The following is a 16,308-nucleotide window of genomic DNA, read 5'->3' as shown; positions in this document are numbered from 1 at the left end:
CTTAAAGGTTTTCTTTGCTAGTTCATTTGAATACTTTATATGCGTTAAGGTGAAAAGAGTTTTAGTGATTTCAAAGTATTCCTAGCATGTATTTCAAAGGATATTAATGCTTCATGAATCTAAATGTTTCGGGACACAACTGCTCTCATTATAATAAATACTTTCATTATAGGCAAAAAAACAAACAAACAAAAAAAAAACACAAAACAGTTTAAGTCATACAAAATAGCCACATTTGGATTGCCCACATTGTGGGGCAATTACTATTAAAGACTTAACAAATAAGTGGTGAAATCAACTGTAATGTGATAGTAGTAGCAATTTCCACCACTTTCATATGGATTTTAAATGACAGATATGCTATTCTCCAAATGTTTCTACCATTTTGTAATAGTTTCTAAATGACAGGGATACTATTTTCTGAGTGACTCTACAGAACAATTCCCTAGTACTAAATACATATAGAGAAGACATTAAGAGGACAGGTTGTGAATTTATCAGTAGGCTGAAAACCAAATTCAACCACTTACTAGCTGTGTAGTACTGGACAAGTCTTTAAAAGGTCAGTTTGCTCATCAGTAGATTTAATAAGGTTGTTAATACCTGACCATCAGCACTTTAATTGAATTGACTGAGAAATGTATCTTAAGATTTCAGCATCTATAAATGATTAATAAATAGAGAAGGCAATGGCACCCCACTCCAGTACTCTTGCCTGGAAAATCCCATGGACGGAGGAGCCTGGAAGGCTGCAGTCCATGGGGTCGCTGAGGGTCGGATACCACTGAGCAACTTCACTTTCACTTTTCACTTTCATGCATTGAAGGAAATGGCAACCCACTCCAGTGTTCTTGCCTGGAGAATCCCAGGGACGGGGGAGCCTAGTGGGCTGCCATCTATGGGGTCGCACAGAGTCGGACACGACTGAAGTGACTTAGCAGCAGCAGCTATTTTTGTGGTAATAGAAACGCATTTATGAAAATAATTTGAATTACTAGATAGTCTTGGTAGTAACACAGTATGTAAGTGAGTAATGATTGGAGCATTTTTATATTCTTTACATAAACTGTGATAATTGCTGAGCATTACATCATGAAATCAAAAGAAATTGAAGCTATCACACAGAATATGCTATGTTTACAGCTTCATTGGAATGCAAAGACAAAGTCAAAGTGAAGTCGCTCAGTTGTGTCCGACTCTTTGCAACCCCATATACTGTAGCCCACCAGGCTCCTCCGTCCATGGGATTTTCCAGGCAAGAATACTGGAGTGGGTTGCCATTTTCTTCTCCAGGGGATCTTCCCAACCCAGGGATTGAACCCAGGTCTCCTGCAATACAAGCAGACACTTTAACCTCTGAGCCACCAGGAAAGCCCCTATTCTTACAAAATTGAGCAGGATTCTTGATTTTGATTGTTGATTTTTCAGTTAGTTTTTATGACTTGGTATTCTAATAAAGGTTAAGCTTCCATATTAAAAAAAATCCCTGACTATTGCTTTTCTATGCTGATTAGTCCTTTTGAATTATCTTTTTCACTTTAAACTTGAAAGAAGAGAAAAACAATCCTGAAAATGACTTAACTTCAATCCTATTTAACCAATAACAAAGTAGTATATATTCATTTTCTCCATCAATTGTTTTGACTCAAATAAGTGTTTTGGACACACTGATAGTCTGAATTTCTGATTCTTAGGGCAAATATAATCCGATGTAAATACAGGCTGTATTTGAAAATGTAAAATATAAGTACATTATAAGCTACTCCACTTAAGGTTTAAAAACTGAATGAAAAGGAAGCCAAACCAAAATAAACCTACGAGTGGTCCGCCGCGCAGAAGAGATAGAACTGTTGAGAGAGAAGGAGTTCTCATCTCTGTCTCCTGAGACACCTCGGCGAGGAGGAAGGATGGAGGAAGGTCTCGGCAGAGAAGAGCGCTTCTCTGGGCTCTTGGTAACTCCATCCTGATTGGAGAAAACAGAACAACGTTGGGTTCCCGTGAATCTTCATATACAAAGAGGTTATATCGCTCTGGCTAATTATCCTCCTGGGCCAATAGAGGAATTTCTTTTAATCCATACTACTGACTTGTACATACTTAATAAGTATTTCTGCTTTACAACTTAGAAAGAGTTCAGAATACAAAAATATATTATTTTGGAGTGAATGCTAAAAATTAACTGTGAAATTCAAATTCTAAGTGATAACATGAGTAAAACTGTGCTGAAGTAGTCTCCAGGTAATTAATAATTTTACTGACAAGTCTTCATCAGCATGATACTGTATCACTAAGAAAGGACTGGCAGAAGGGCACTGCATGTACAGTATTTAACTATGATCACTCCTGTATATAGTGCACTTATGTGACAAGAACATTAAGCACTTTACATTCATTGATTATTTAATTTTTACCCCAAAATATTATATGCATTTTAGAGCTGAGGAAACAGGTTTCAACAGTTTATGTAATTTAATTTTTGTAAGAATCACTGAATTGGGATGTAGCAGATTTAGTATTAAATCCTGATGTGTCTGATGCTGAGCCCAAACTATTATATTTTATGTAATTTCGTATCCTTAGATTATATGTGTCATATGTAATATCAAATACATTTTGTTTGTATTTGAAATTTTATTAAATATAAAATAATAATTATGTACTGTATATCTTATAAAAACACAACTTCCATTTTTTAATGATTAAGCTGTTTATAACTATTGAAACATTTAATTGGTATCAGTTTTTTAATAGGGTATATTGTTTATATGTCAAACACTTTAGGATTGAAACTCTTGGCTTTCAGACATTTACTGAATTGCATCCTTCTCCCAAATTATATTTCTTTCTGCACCTGTGGTTGGCTTGCTGCCTTACCTTGTTCCCTGATTCTGAGTATGGTAAGCGGTCTGTGGAGCCCGCTGAGGTGGGCTGTATGAATAAACTGTCAGAAAATGTAGCCCTTTTAGTCGCGCTAGGGCAGGCTGAGCTGCATCTTGGGGACTTTGTGCTACCCTGTAAGGCAGGAATCTTTGACAAGGTAGAATTCTAGCCATGGAAGAAAACAAACAAAAGCACAAAATAAACCAAACTATGAAGTAGAAGGAAAATTAAAAAAACATATAAACATATAAAAAATTAAATGTCTACTTTTAATAAGAACACATGATAAATGGTTATAATCAATGACAGACATGTATATTATGTGAGAACAAGAGATTTTCAATGAATACCTCTTTTTAACTGGAACTAAGAATATTCAGAAAATGAGAATATAGATTAAAATATTATTTATAAATTCTATGTATAAGGTCTCTGGTTAAGCCATAGAACTTATAATGATACCATATTTGGAAAATATCTTGAGACTCTACTAGAATTATTCCTTTAATAAACACAGCACTTAAACGGTATATATAATCAATATTTTGATTGCATTTCAAGAACTGTAGAACAAAGTATATTTCAATAACTGTCAAACAAGTATATTTAAGGCCTAATAATGGAAAATATATTTTTAAGCTGAGAAAATGTATTTTTAGATGTCTACACTGATTCCATCAGAAAACTGCAGATTTTAAATACAATGAGTTCATTTTATGAGTTAAATGCACACCAGGGACCAAGTTGTACCACAGAATTAGAAACATTTTTATGTTAATAAATCACACATTTTCTATGATGTGTTATAAATTCTAAAAATTAAAGTCAGCACTGGCTAGACTGCCCATGAAAATCACACTTTCACAGGTGTTGATAATCCCTGGGGAGACTGTTGTCAAGTACAAGTGTAAGTGCTTTGGATGTATGTATATACACAGCTTTTGGAGAAAGCTATGATAGCACGCTACATGTCTTGCGGGGAGACTGTTAAAATACAGACCAGTATGACAAAGCCAAGGAGGTTTTAATCTTCAAATAATTAATATTATTTAGCTGTTACAATAAAAGCAATAAAACTAACGTTTCTAATCTCAAGTTTTAACCTTTGTAACCACTTTGACATAGGCATAAGTATTCACAGATTGCACAAATCATTTCTTGTTTTACAGACCCAGCACCTTAAGTGGGAAGTGTAACTGGGTCAGCATAAGTCATTCTTTTTTGATTGACATTATCCACAAATAAGCAAGTTTCAAAAGTGTGGTATAGGAAAGAAAAGTGAAGTAACTGGATTGCCTTAAATGATGAAAGACATCTACTAATCTCATGCTAGATACAAAACCAAAATAAAATGAACAAACAAACAAAAAAATCTCAAATGAAATGAAAGATTATATTGATACATCAGGTTCACAATAAAGATCAGTTGAAAAATCGGAGAGAACTGTTCTGATAGATACAGTGAATATCAGAGGTAAATAAGAGTTAATCTTGGGATTTTAGGAAACTATAGGAAGAGGATGAAGTTATAAGGAAAAGGAGAATAAATTAGAAAAAGTTAGAAAGAATGGTGGTCTAATCGCTCTTCGTCAGCAGATTGAGATAGGCATTTACGAGGAAAAAAGTTAGGTTTTGTTTGGTTTCTGTACAAGTGTGGGCACTGAATGCTAATTCTTGTTGAAACACATTTATGAAAATAATTTGAATTACTAGACAGTCTTGGAAGCAACACAGCACAGTAAGTGGGTAATGACTGGAGCCTTTTTTATATTCTTTGCATAAACTGTTATAATTGTTGACCATTACATTATGAAATCAAAAGAAACTGAAGCTATTGCACAGAATGTGCTACGTTTACAGCCTCACTGGAATGCAAATTCTTACCAAATTGAGTAGGATCCTTGATTTTGATGGTTGATTTTCTAGTTAGATGTTAAGACCAGTAATTCTAACAAAGGTTAAGCTTTCATATTAAAAAAAAAAAATCACTGTTGCTTTTCTATTCTAATTAGTTCTTTTGAATTTTCATTTTTACTTTAAACTTGAAAGAGAAAAAAATATATTCTGAAAATGACTTTAATTCAATTCTGTTTAATGGATAACAAGGTAGGAAGTATTCATTTCTTCCATTAGTTGTTTTGACTCAAATAACTGTTTTGTACCTACTGATAGTCTGAATTTCTAATTCTTAAACACAATCTGTTTTTAATACATGTTTTATTTGAAAATGTAAAATATAAGTACTAAGGGGTTTAAAAAACTGAATGAAAAGGAAGCCAAACCAAAATAAAACCAAGGGACTTGAAAATTTCTTAAAGGTTTTGCAAACAGGGTATACTTAAAAATGATTTTTATAGTCAGGAGAAAACTCAGACTTACTTTCTATATCCGCTCCTAAAGAGTTCTACTTTTTAAATAATAATAATAATCACCACTGCTATTTATTGAAATAAATATTATGTTCTAAGAACTATTGAGTGCTTATTATATAGGAATTTTTACTCTTCCCCTTATTTTTGGTAAATTAAGACACAGGAAGGAAAAGATTATATATAGTTAATAAATGTTTAAAACTTAGATCTGGTTTGTTTCATAGCCCTGCTCTTAACCACCACAATACACTAGTCTCCATTAGAAATAGAAGGTAAAGAGATGTAAATCCTGAAATAACAGCGTGGTCAAAGAAAATTACCACTGCAATAAATGGATTGCCTTATTTTCAGTAATATGTCTGAAAACATTTATACAATAATCAGATATACAAATAATTTTTTAACCAACATAAAGCTCCTTGGCTTCAAGATGATATAAAAGGTTCTGCTATAAATGAAATTAATTCCTGTTTTTCATAATAAACAAAAAGTAGAAGTTTAAAATTTTATTAGATTTTAGAAAGCCAAACAAAGAATTGTGATTTACATGTTATGTATTATGGCTAAGACCCAGAACACTGTGATATCACTCAAATTGTTTGTCATAATTTTAAAATTCACTAGATTCCTTTCTTCCTTTCAGTAAGAAAGAAAGAAACACTTTGTATTGTCTTTGGTCTTTTGAAAGTTTAAAAAACATGATTAATAATATAAAAAATAAACTTGCAAAATAAGAAATACAAAAGATTTATAAATATGAAAGAAGCTAAATATCATTAATACACCAAATTAAAACAACAAAATATTTCATCTCTATCACTTGTTAAATAAAGAAAAAGCAATATCTAGTAATACTGAATACAAGCATGTTCATATACAGCTGGAGCACATATAAGTCTAGAACCTTTCTACAAGACAATTGTGCAGACTTCACTATTAGAAAACTACCAAGGAAATGTATATGGACACATTCAGCCAAAAAAGATTTCCACAGTAACACCACTAAAATACAGAAAACTGTTTGAATACCAAATAATAGGAAACTGATAAAGCATATCACTGTAAAAGTATAAAATGCATTATATAGTCATTAAAATGATGTATAAGAATATTTAATGACATAGAAAATTTTTAGTGAATAATTTAAAAACTGATACACATCTTCCATCTTTGTTATTAAACCTATAAATGTGTAGAAAAATTAATATCTTGCATCAAAATGGTAACTGCAGTTATCTTTAGATAAGGAGATAATAATATATTTTTACTTATCTATATTGTTTAAAATTCTCACATATAATAACAACAATGAAAAAGTGCTGTAAAATATAGTGTGGTGTTGATTACAATGGTTTATCTTGATTCTATGAAAAGCAAATAAATTGAGTTCTTCCATTTTTCTCCATATCATTGTGGTGTTTCATATGTTTCTTCTTACTATAACAACAGAGGCAGCCTTCATCCCAGCTCTACCCTCACTAGCTACCATCACATTCCAGAAGATACCAGGACATGCTCGAATGCCATCGAGAATCATGCTGGGTGAGTGAATGATTTAAGAGAGTAGATGTCGAAAATCTAAATTTTATCTAAAATTATTAAAACGCTGCCACTAATACCAAAGGGAACTTCAAATAAAAAATAAGGAAAGAGGTATTTTACTCACAGAGACTTTGTCCTTTGCCTGTTTAAATACACTGGGAGCCTGAGCTGATTCAGCACCTGCTGCTGTTGAAAGAGGAGACACAAACAACCCCAAACTTAGTGGCTAAAGATCACATAAATGCACTTTTCATACCTTTTGGATATTCAGTTCTGTCAACAGACTAACGTAAAGTGGATTTTGTTTACACTGAGACTCAAATTCAATAATTAAAGAAATCTGAATAATAACAATATTACAGCATGTGGCTCCCATTACACAGTGTGCTAATTACTATAACCCAGTGTTTACCAAAGCACAGATAAGCACACCAAGTAATTTTCGGTTACCAGTGTACCCTTAAATTACTATAGATCCTTTAGAATGGAAATTGCAGGACAGTTATCCGAATGCTACAGAATTTAAGGAAAAGGGGAGTGTTTGGTTCTAGGGTGGGCATCACATAAGAATACTCACAGAGATTCCCAAACCTTCTTTATGTAGCCACTGGCATATTTCTGCATTTTATATTTTAAACTGTTACAGTCTGCCAACCCCTTTTCCTCTACACCCCTGGAATTTCATAATAGTAAGACACATTTGTTTGACATGAAATGTGCCACATGAGAAGGGAAGGGAAGAAAAATAGCTTGTCAAGAAGAGAAAACAGGAGAAGAATTTCAAGTTCAATAAAATAGACCATGTTCTACACATGCACTTCCTGTATGAAATTATTACCACATCTGTTACTGTTGTTTTTCTTGCTGCTGTTTTATACCTCTGGTTTCAATTTTAAACTCCATTATCTCCGGCATAATTTCTGTTGACAACTTACCTGACTTGACTTAACTATTTTCACAATTGAACACAACCCTTGTGTTTGGGGAAATTATCCCTATTTAACAATTGAACTTAGAAAATAAAAAGCTGGTGTGTTTGCTTTAATTTTCTTTTGCAAGAGAGAAATTCTCAGGAAAAAATACTTATCCTTAAAAGCACTCCAAATGAGTTTTAAAAAGGTTTCTCATGCCATATGCAGTTCTAACACAAAAATAATAGTGGCCTACAATATGTTCTATGCTATTTAGGACTGGCTAGTAAGATTATTCACAGATTCTGAAACTGTTTTTTCAAAGAAGCAGTGCAAATTATGGCTCTTTACTATTTCTATAATTTAGCTCATGTTTCTGTGACATATATGCTTTGGTTTAAGTCAGCGGTACTCATTTGGTGCATGCTTTTTGTTTGAGTATCTTAATATCTGAATAAAAAAGAGCAAGATTCTAACTTAGTCCAGAAGTCTTAAATTTCCTCTAATAAATGAAGTAAAAAGCCAAGTTACTCACAGTGTGGCAAATTGAATACCAATGACATGTGGGTACTTCATCAAACCATTTGACACTTCCTCTGAAATTATACAATCCTAATATAATTTTCATCTTTTCGATGGCATATGGGATTTTTATGCCCAAACCAAGAGATTCTGCCCGTAGAAGCATTTTTCTAAATAGAAAAATTCCAAGTTTAATGAAAATGTACTAAGTGAGATATAAAATTTAGAGATGTCATGTTGATTCATAATTCTTACTTCCTCATTCTAAACCTTCATCATCAAGGTTTGTGTATAATTATAAACCTTCTACTTTCAAATCCTGCCTCATATACTAGTTCTTGAAGGAAGCATATGAGATACTTCCTATATGAAGAACACAAATTAAAAATGCTTGAAATTTTTAGCAGCTATCATAAAACATCAATGCCCATGATATTCTTCTTCTTACAAGGGTTAATGCTGCTGCTAACCCTTTAAAGCCATTCAAAGATTTATGTAAAGGCGCTTCTAATGTGTATACAATGGAATGAAAAATATTGCTTTCTGACTCAAGCTCTGATACCTTCCTTTGTAAACTGCAAGTGTGCCATTTAATCAATACTAAAATAAAACATTATAATTAAGAGTACCCTAATATGATTATACATTTCAAATATATACTTTGCACTGAACTTGAGGAACAGAGTTTGCATTGTGGATATTACACAAGGGCTTTTATTATGATTTGTAACATTTCGCTCCTTATTCCACTGCTTATTTAAACAGTAAAAACAAAGTACATTTGAAGACGACAGAACAATAAGAAGATAGCAAGATAGAAAATAAACCTAAATTCTGAGCTATTTGGAGGAAGGGGTTTATTAAATTTATTAAATTTTTGACTACTACATTATAGGGGGAAATTTAATATTTTAAATCCAACACATTTTAAGAAAATTCCAAGGACAAAATGTCAACCAAGAGATGCAATATTGTCAGAAAGCCTAGCTAATTTTGGATATGAAAAATAAACTCTGATGGGATTACCAAACAGTTTCTTTTTCCTTTTTTTTTTTTCCTTTCATCACTAAGCAAAGTAATTTTCCAACCACAATTTTATCCCAGATTTGCTTCTCATTCTCCATCTCAAAATCCCTATGCATTCTTGGTGGTCCTCAGTAAATTCATCAACATCAGTAACAGATTTGGCAGTAACAATATAGAAACTAGGACAAATATGTATGGGTTTAAGCATGAGGGAGGTAAATAAGCAAAATAATGAGAATGCATACCACGGTTATATTCATCGCCATCGTCTAACCAAACACACAGAATGAAAACAGGAATCCCCAGAACGTGACACTAGGGCACAATGCCAAGATACAATCACTGTTAAGTCTGAGCATGACAAAGAAACAGATGGTCATGATCTCTTCTGTAGGGAAGGGGATAAAAAAAGAATAATGATACAAGACACTTAATAGCGAAATTGTTCATGACTGCTGAGATTCTCGGAAGAAAAACAAAATGAAGCTGCTAAGGTAATGAGATAAAAAAAAAAATACATGTCTATGTTTGCCAGCCACATTGCAGAATTGAACAGTCACCTGTCGTTTTCCGCTTAACACAGGAGAGATGAGTTGGTCTAGTATATTTGATAGCAGGTTTTAAAATGAATTTCCTGGAGGGAGAGTGGGCCTGAACTTCTGTTTTTTTAGCAAGTTCAGCCTTCTTATAAACTGCTATGAATAAGAAAACACAGAAAGCATACCATCAGGAGAAGAATACACACTTGGAGCAAAACCGAACGAAATTTCATCAATCATTAGTTATCACGGTTAGGCAGTTTCTTCTACAAAAGAGTAATAATGAATTACTTCAAAAACATTCATAAAGAAGTGATTGTGAAATGAACCTTTTTTCCTTCTCACTTCATCTCTGGAGACTGTGCTAGGTTCCTTTTTAGCTATTTTTCTTTCAGGAGTGGAAATTCTGCCTCTCCCGGTTTTAAAAGGCTTTTCTTTTCTATGTTTCTCAAGAGATGATCTCCGAGCTTCCTTTTCAGCTTTCTCCTCTTTAGGGATAGTTTCTAACTGTTCTGTCATGATGCTTCTATCATCATCTGTGGATCAGAGCAAACCATGACAACAACAACAATGACAACATTAGTAACAAATGTACAAAATCCTCCATCTGTCTAACAAAATGCAAAATAAAGAGATAAAGGGACATTTTAAAATGTCTAAAATGGAAAAAAAAAACCAAAAACGTTTTTCCACTAGGATACTGGATTTTACTTGGGAGTAGAAAATTGAAAAATATAATGCACACCTTGAGTGTCCACCCAGAGGCTGTCAGCATCCATGATGGAGTCATCAATGGTGGTTTCATCTTTGTAATCCTCGTAGGTTTCTGTCTTATATTCTGAGAGTCCAACCTCTTCTCTCTCAGGGGAAGCCGGAGCCTCTGGGGAACCGTCCTTGGGTTCAGCCTGGGCTTCAGCTGCCTCTTCTACTTCAAGTTCTTCTTCAGCATGGGGTGACGGTCTCCTTTCCACCTCGGGCTGCTCGAGGGCTGCAAAACGCACACTGTGGGACCCTGATTCCCCTTCATCAGTTGTGGTTTGCACGACGGTGATGAAGTCGTCCTCGATGGTTACGACAGACTCAATCACTCCTTTGTGCTCACCAGGACAGGTCTCCACAAACTCCTCCCTGACGCCCGGGGCACCCAGGTCGGTAATCTGAAGGGTGTCTGAGCGGAAGAGCAACTTGTCATATTCTCCCTGGGCTTCGATCTCTTCTTCCTCACTCTGAGCCTCCGCTGGTTCAGCTCTGGCAGCTTCAGGCAACGGCTCGGTAACATCAGAGGGTGTGATGGAAATATCCGGGGTCTCTTGGCTTTCTTCTTTTGGTGGCTGAATAAATTCCATCTGGACATCAGCTCTCTCATCTGCGGCTACATCAGCCTCTGAAACAACGGGTGCACAGGGTATTTCCACAGACAATTTGATGGCAATCTCGTCTTGAATTAGAGAAGATTCTGGGGAAGTTTCCTTCTTGCCCTCATCGGCTTTCAAGGACTCCATGGTGAGGCTTTCATGCTCACCGCTGGACTCATAGGATTCTTCCTTGTCCACAGCCTCCTGGTGCACCAAGTCAGGCTTAGCCACCTTCTCCTTGACTTCTGTTTCACTAACTTTGGTGCCTTCTTTCAAGTGGCTGGACTCAACACCCATAAATGCATCTACCTCCGGAGGGGCTGTGGATGAGGGGGCGAGGTCCTGGGTAGCCTCAAGTTTAAGCTCTGCTGCCTCTCCAGCATCTACGTGTAGCCCTGAGGCCATCTGTCCAAAGTCACTGATTTTAATATCTAACTGACCTTGTTCAGCTTTCTTCACAGCCAAATCCAGTTCTGGTTCAGCTTTTTTGGACGGTTCTACCTCAGCTACCTCTGGCACTGAACTAAGACCTTTCTCTGCTTTCTCAGCCATGACAGGTGATGCATCTTTAGCGACTGTCAGTTCTCTGGCTGAAGCTTGCTCCTGGGTCACTCCTAATCCAAGAGTTTCAACTTCATCACCAGCCTCTTCTGTTTCCTTGGCGTGCTCTTTTGAATCAGCATGTTCTTCACTTTTCTCTATGACAGTATCCAGCTTATCACTGGCTTTCTTCTCCTGATCAAACTCCCTACTCAGTCCTGATTTGTCACCAGAGATAGGTGGGGATGCTTCCTTCTCAGCACTGACTTCATCTTTTACTCTTCCGGCAGCTGCCAGCTTGACTTCAATTAATGAAAGATCGGTGGCCAAATCTCTTCGTGCTTTATCATCAGTGCCTTCATAAAAGGAACCACTCTCCCCAGATAAATTCTCACTGTCTTGAACAGGTGATGGGAGGGGGACTGTGTATTTATTGAACACACAGTAGCCCAGGTCTTCGAGTTGACTGTCAGTTTTAACGATGATGTGGTTTTCATCAGTGACAGGGGGCAAGCCAGTGCTACTCTCCTCCACAACAGTCTCTGATGGGACTGATTTTCTCCTGGCAACATCAGTGTCTGCACTCACAGAAGCTAACCTTGACCGTGTGCCTGCCAGGTCTAGCATTTCAGGCAAGTCAGGAGCCATGACAGTACCATTTTTGTAATAATCTTTGGCTAGGAAAGGCGACTCACATGATGTCTCGACTTGGGCATTTTCCTCTCCAGTATCTTTTTCTTCCTTTACCTGTTCTTTTTCTTCTTTGCTTTCGGTTGGGAAGCAAGGGGCTTTGTCCACGGCAGGTGTTGTGGCTGGAAGGTAATCATCTCCTTCATCCATACTTCCACTAGTATTGGTTAGAATGTCAGAAGCCAGGGGGGAAAGATCATGCCCTCGACCGAAGTTAAACCCAAGGGCTATGGAATCCAGGCAAGACATGGGCAAATTGATGGACATGCTTCTTTGTTCTATTGCAGACCTACCACCAAGTCCTAAACTCCTGCTTAGCGTCAGATCATCCTTATTCTTACTGTGGAGATCCCTTTTCTCTCCATACACTTTTGGATCAATAGTGAACATTCTTTCTTGGGGAGAACTGGGTTCTTCTGGTAAGTCAGATGGATGACTCTGTGCGAGAGTGCTATACCCTACTTCTTGTGCTGGAGCACTGGGCTGGGGTTCTTCTTCTGGAAGTGCCTTGTCGCCATCTTTATGCATGGGAGACACAGTATCAAAAGCCTCTTGGACACTTTCTCTTGTGTCACTTAGTTCATAGTAATCACTGCCTGGCTGGATGCTTTTGGTCACTTCTTCTTTCAAGGCGGATGTTTCAAAGTACTTGGACATTCCTGACTTGTCTTCATAAAATGGCAGGTCAAGTTCAGCTGATGTTACAACTCCAACTCCTTCTACCTTATGATCTTTGTCAGCAACTTTTTCTTCAAAGAGCTCCTGGGTGGCAATCTTTTCACTTAGTGCAGTTGGTTCAGTCATGACTTTTTCCAGGGTCTGAGTGGTCATGGCTGAATCAGTAACTGCTTGCTCCAAACTTATAGGGAATGAGTCCTGTTTTAATATATCTGTGGGAGGCTCCTGGCCCTTCTCTTCTTTTTTGGAGTAAGTGTGTTCGGTGGAAGGTTGAATTATATTTGTTTCTTCATCTATCAATTTTGGGGGTTCACTCTCTTTTGGCATGGCTTCTTTGTCAGAAATGGTTGGTTTTTCTTCAAGCTTTAGGTGAGGTTCCTTTTCAGCAAGTGTAGATTCCTGTTCGCTGAGGGTGGGAGTCTCTTTTATCTGCACACTCTCTTCCTTTATCATCCCTTTCTCTTCTCCTGAAACTTTCTCTGGGACACACTCTTCCACAATTGAAACGTGAGCATCTTTGGGTGCAGCAACTGCCTCTGAGGCTGGTGCTTCTGCTATTTTGTCAGGTTGATCCTTCTGGGGCTCTTCAACTTTAGAACTATCTTTGGCAGTTGCTGGGCTACCAGTTTCTTCCAGAGATTTTTGGTCATCTGGCTGTAACAGGGTGGGAGCAAAGGATGATGCTGCTGCAACTATTTCATGCTTTGAGATGTCAAAAGGAAGAGTGAAGCTTCCACCCTGAAAGGGACTCGGCATGGGAGAATCAAATTGTTTCCCTTCCCATTTTGGGATATCCTCAAGTACATCTTTTTCCTTCATGGGTGTTAGAGGGCCAGGAGATACAGGAGCAACTAAACCCCACTCGTCCTTTTTGGCTTCCGTTGGCATTTGGATGAACCAGTCCTTCTGCTCTTTTGCAGCTGTGGGCTCTGCAGGAAGGCCAATATCAGGTACCACTAGGCTTGGTTCTGTCTTGGGTTTCGTATCTTCTAGGCTGGCACCAAGAGTGTGCCCAAACAGAGTGGGAGGTGCTTTTTCTTCTTCTGTGCCTTGTATGTCCTTTTTATCAGGGGAAGTTTTAGTTGTTTCCAGCTCAGAAACTAAGGCAGCATGCTTAAGGTCTTCACCAGGCTTACTTTCTGTCTCTGGTTCCTTTTCCTTCTTGTCTAGTGGCTCGGCTGGAGAGGGAGTCAATTCTTGTTGATCATGAAACTCCATCTTCGAGGCTGTAAGTAAACCTGAAGTAATTGGGTTGATTTTTAAACATAATAGGCAAGGGCTTTCAGGCAGTAAGCTTAAAATTATTTTTTGAAATGGCAAATGAATGGTAGGCTTGAAAGAAAAACTATGAAACGTGCAAGCATGCTATTCATTTAAAAATTAAAACGAAAATGTCAGGACTGAGACACATTTGTATGATTGCTACAATAAACTCCCACTGTGAATTAATGTGTACAGAAATGAAATAAGAGTATATTTTGAATACTCTTTTTTCCTTTGTTTGTTTGGTGTCTCTAAACAGTACTTGATGTGTCCTATAGCAGAAAAAAATGTCATATGCCTTCTACAGATAAAAACTACATATTAAAGAAAATTTAATAAGTAGTTAACATTAGGGTACAAAATAATCTATATAATCTATAATCTAAATATGGAAAAGAATTGGTTTCAGCCAAACTTTTTCTTTTCTCATTGCAAAGTGAATTGGTAGCCCATGGGCAGAAGGCCAATTAATTTATAATAATATGTGTTAAATAATTTCAGCTAACTTGACTAACAAATGCCAAGACCAGTTTTGGGGGCATTGAAATGTTCCTAGAATAAACTTTTAGAAGTCATCTAAGATTAAATTTCAGTAATACAAATAAATAATTGCTATAGACTTTGTTTGATATGACCTAAATATTAACAAGACAATTTCTACCATGTATCAAAATTCCTAAATCCTAATCATTACTTAGTCTGTATGATAGATGTAAGAAAATCTGAATTATACTGTTAATACTGGGAAGTTACATGAATAACAAAATTTTAATAAGAGTAAACTATTAAAATGTCTTTTTCTCCTTGGTCATGACCTCATTTCCTGGAATGTGACCAACAGGTGAAGCACTGACCAATATTGGCTTTAGGGATGCTTCACAGAGACTAAATGAGTCTTTGTAATTTTTATTTGTTCACCAATTCAAAAGGCTCCAGAGTGTCACTTGTATTTTACAGCCAAAGTTATTTCATTGTGGTCACTAAGCCTAAATGTTAATTGTCTGGAGAAGATTTGGGGAAAATTAATAAAATTCAGTCATCTGTTGAAGGGCAAGTGTATGGATCATCATTAACCTAAACACTTGTGTGTTGTCTTGTCACAATAGAAAATAAATATGAATTTTCTAGTAAAGTTTAGATGAATGAAAACTCAAGAGAGATGGTGATGATCAAAGGGTTTGGTTGCCATGGAAAGGAAATGATATGAGAAGCATCAGCAGGTGCTTTTAAGGAAACTAAACCAGTATTCACTGAAGCATAAAAAAAATATAGCACATTGCAGTTGCAAACAAAAACCATTCTACCATTGAAGCCCGTAATAATGTGCCAAAATCCACCTCTACGATTTGAAAGAAAAGCATATGAATTGCTGTCCCCCAAAATAAAAATAAAAATATACATGTATTAGCAATGTGACTGGCAAACATTTGAGATGAGGAGGGGCGGGGGCGGAAAAAAAGCTCACATAGCGTCATCAGCCTGGCTGCAAAGCGTATTGTATCATGGCAAAGTAAAACCAGGAATCAGCTGCAGCAGTGGAAAACCAAGCTGCCACACAGCACCTGCACAAGCCACACTCTTTGCTCTTTAAGTCTCAGACAGGGGTCTTGGTATCATGAGACGACCCAGCGATGGAATAGCATTGGAAAGGCATCAGATTGATAAGCTGCTGGAGAGATCACTTGCAACAAAACACATGCAAATCCTAAGAAAGACACACCTTCCCCGGCAGAGGAAGGGGTTTTTACTTCTGGAGACACCTCCGTGACCGTGACCTCTTTTACACTTTTCTCCTGTGGGGCCCCTGCTGAGGCGCTGTCTGCAGGAACTACTTGGGCCTCCGCACTAGACTCCACTTGGCCCTCACTGAGGCCCTTGGGCTGGTCTGAGACCTTGGCAGCCCCACACTCTTTCTCAGGAAGAGTGGCAGGTTTCTCTTCCTCAGCCACTGGACTCTCTAGCGTTTCTTCTTCTTAGGGATGAAAAAGAT

General features: G+C 36.8%; 1 protein-coding gene across 44 annotated transcripts in view; it reads right to left on the bottom strand.

Annotated features, from left to right (window-relative positions):
• Positions 1-16,308, bottom strand: part of MAP2 (microtubule associated protein 2) — a 297,992-nt gene that overhangs the window by 24,909 nt on the left and 256,775 nt on the right. For 9 of the 44 annotated variants that reach the window (XM_061383252.1, XM_061383262.1, XM_061383242.1 and 6 more), the window contains 7 exons: positions 16,039-16,290; positions 10,538-14,293; positions 10,122-10,328; positions 9,814-9,948; positions 6,919-6,980; positions 2,875-3,045; positions 1,819-1,963 (listed from right to left, as the gene is read on the bottom strand). In XM_061383252.1, coding sequence (XP_061239236.1) covers positions 1,819-1,963; positions 2,875-3,045; positions 6,919-6,980; positions 9,814-9,948; positions 10,122-10,328; positions 10,538-14,293; positions 16,039-16,290 — 4,728 coding nt within the window. The remainder of the gene's footprint in view (positions 1-1,818; positions 1,964-2,874; positions 3,046-6,918; positions 6,981-9,813; positions 9,949-10,121; positions 10,329-10,537; positions 14,294-16,038; positions 16,291-16,308) is intronic. The other 35 variants (XM_061383508.1, XM_061383524.1, XM_061383546.1 and 32 more) reach the window with 18 other exon arrangements.

This window comes from Bos javanicus, chromosome 2, assembly GCF_032452875.1.
Source record: "Bos javanicus breed banteng chromosome 2, ARS-OSU_banteng_1.0, whole genome shotgun sequence".
Lineage (NCBI taxonomy): Eukaryota > Metazoa > Chordata > Mammalia > Artiodactyla > Bovidae > Bos > Bos javanicus.
This window is presented reverse-complemented; position numbering and strand designations above follow the sequence as displayed.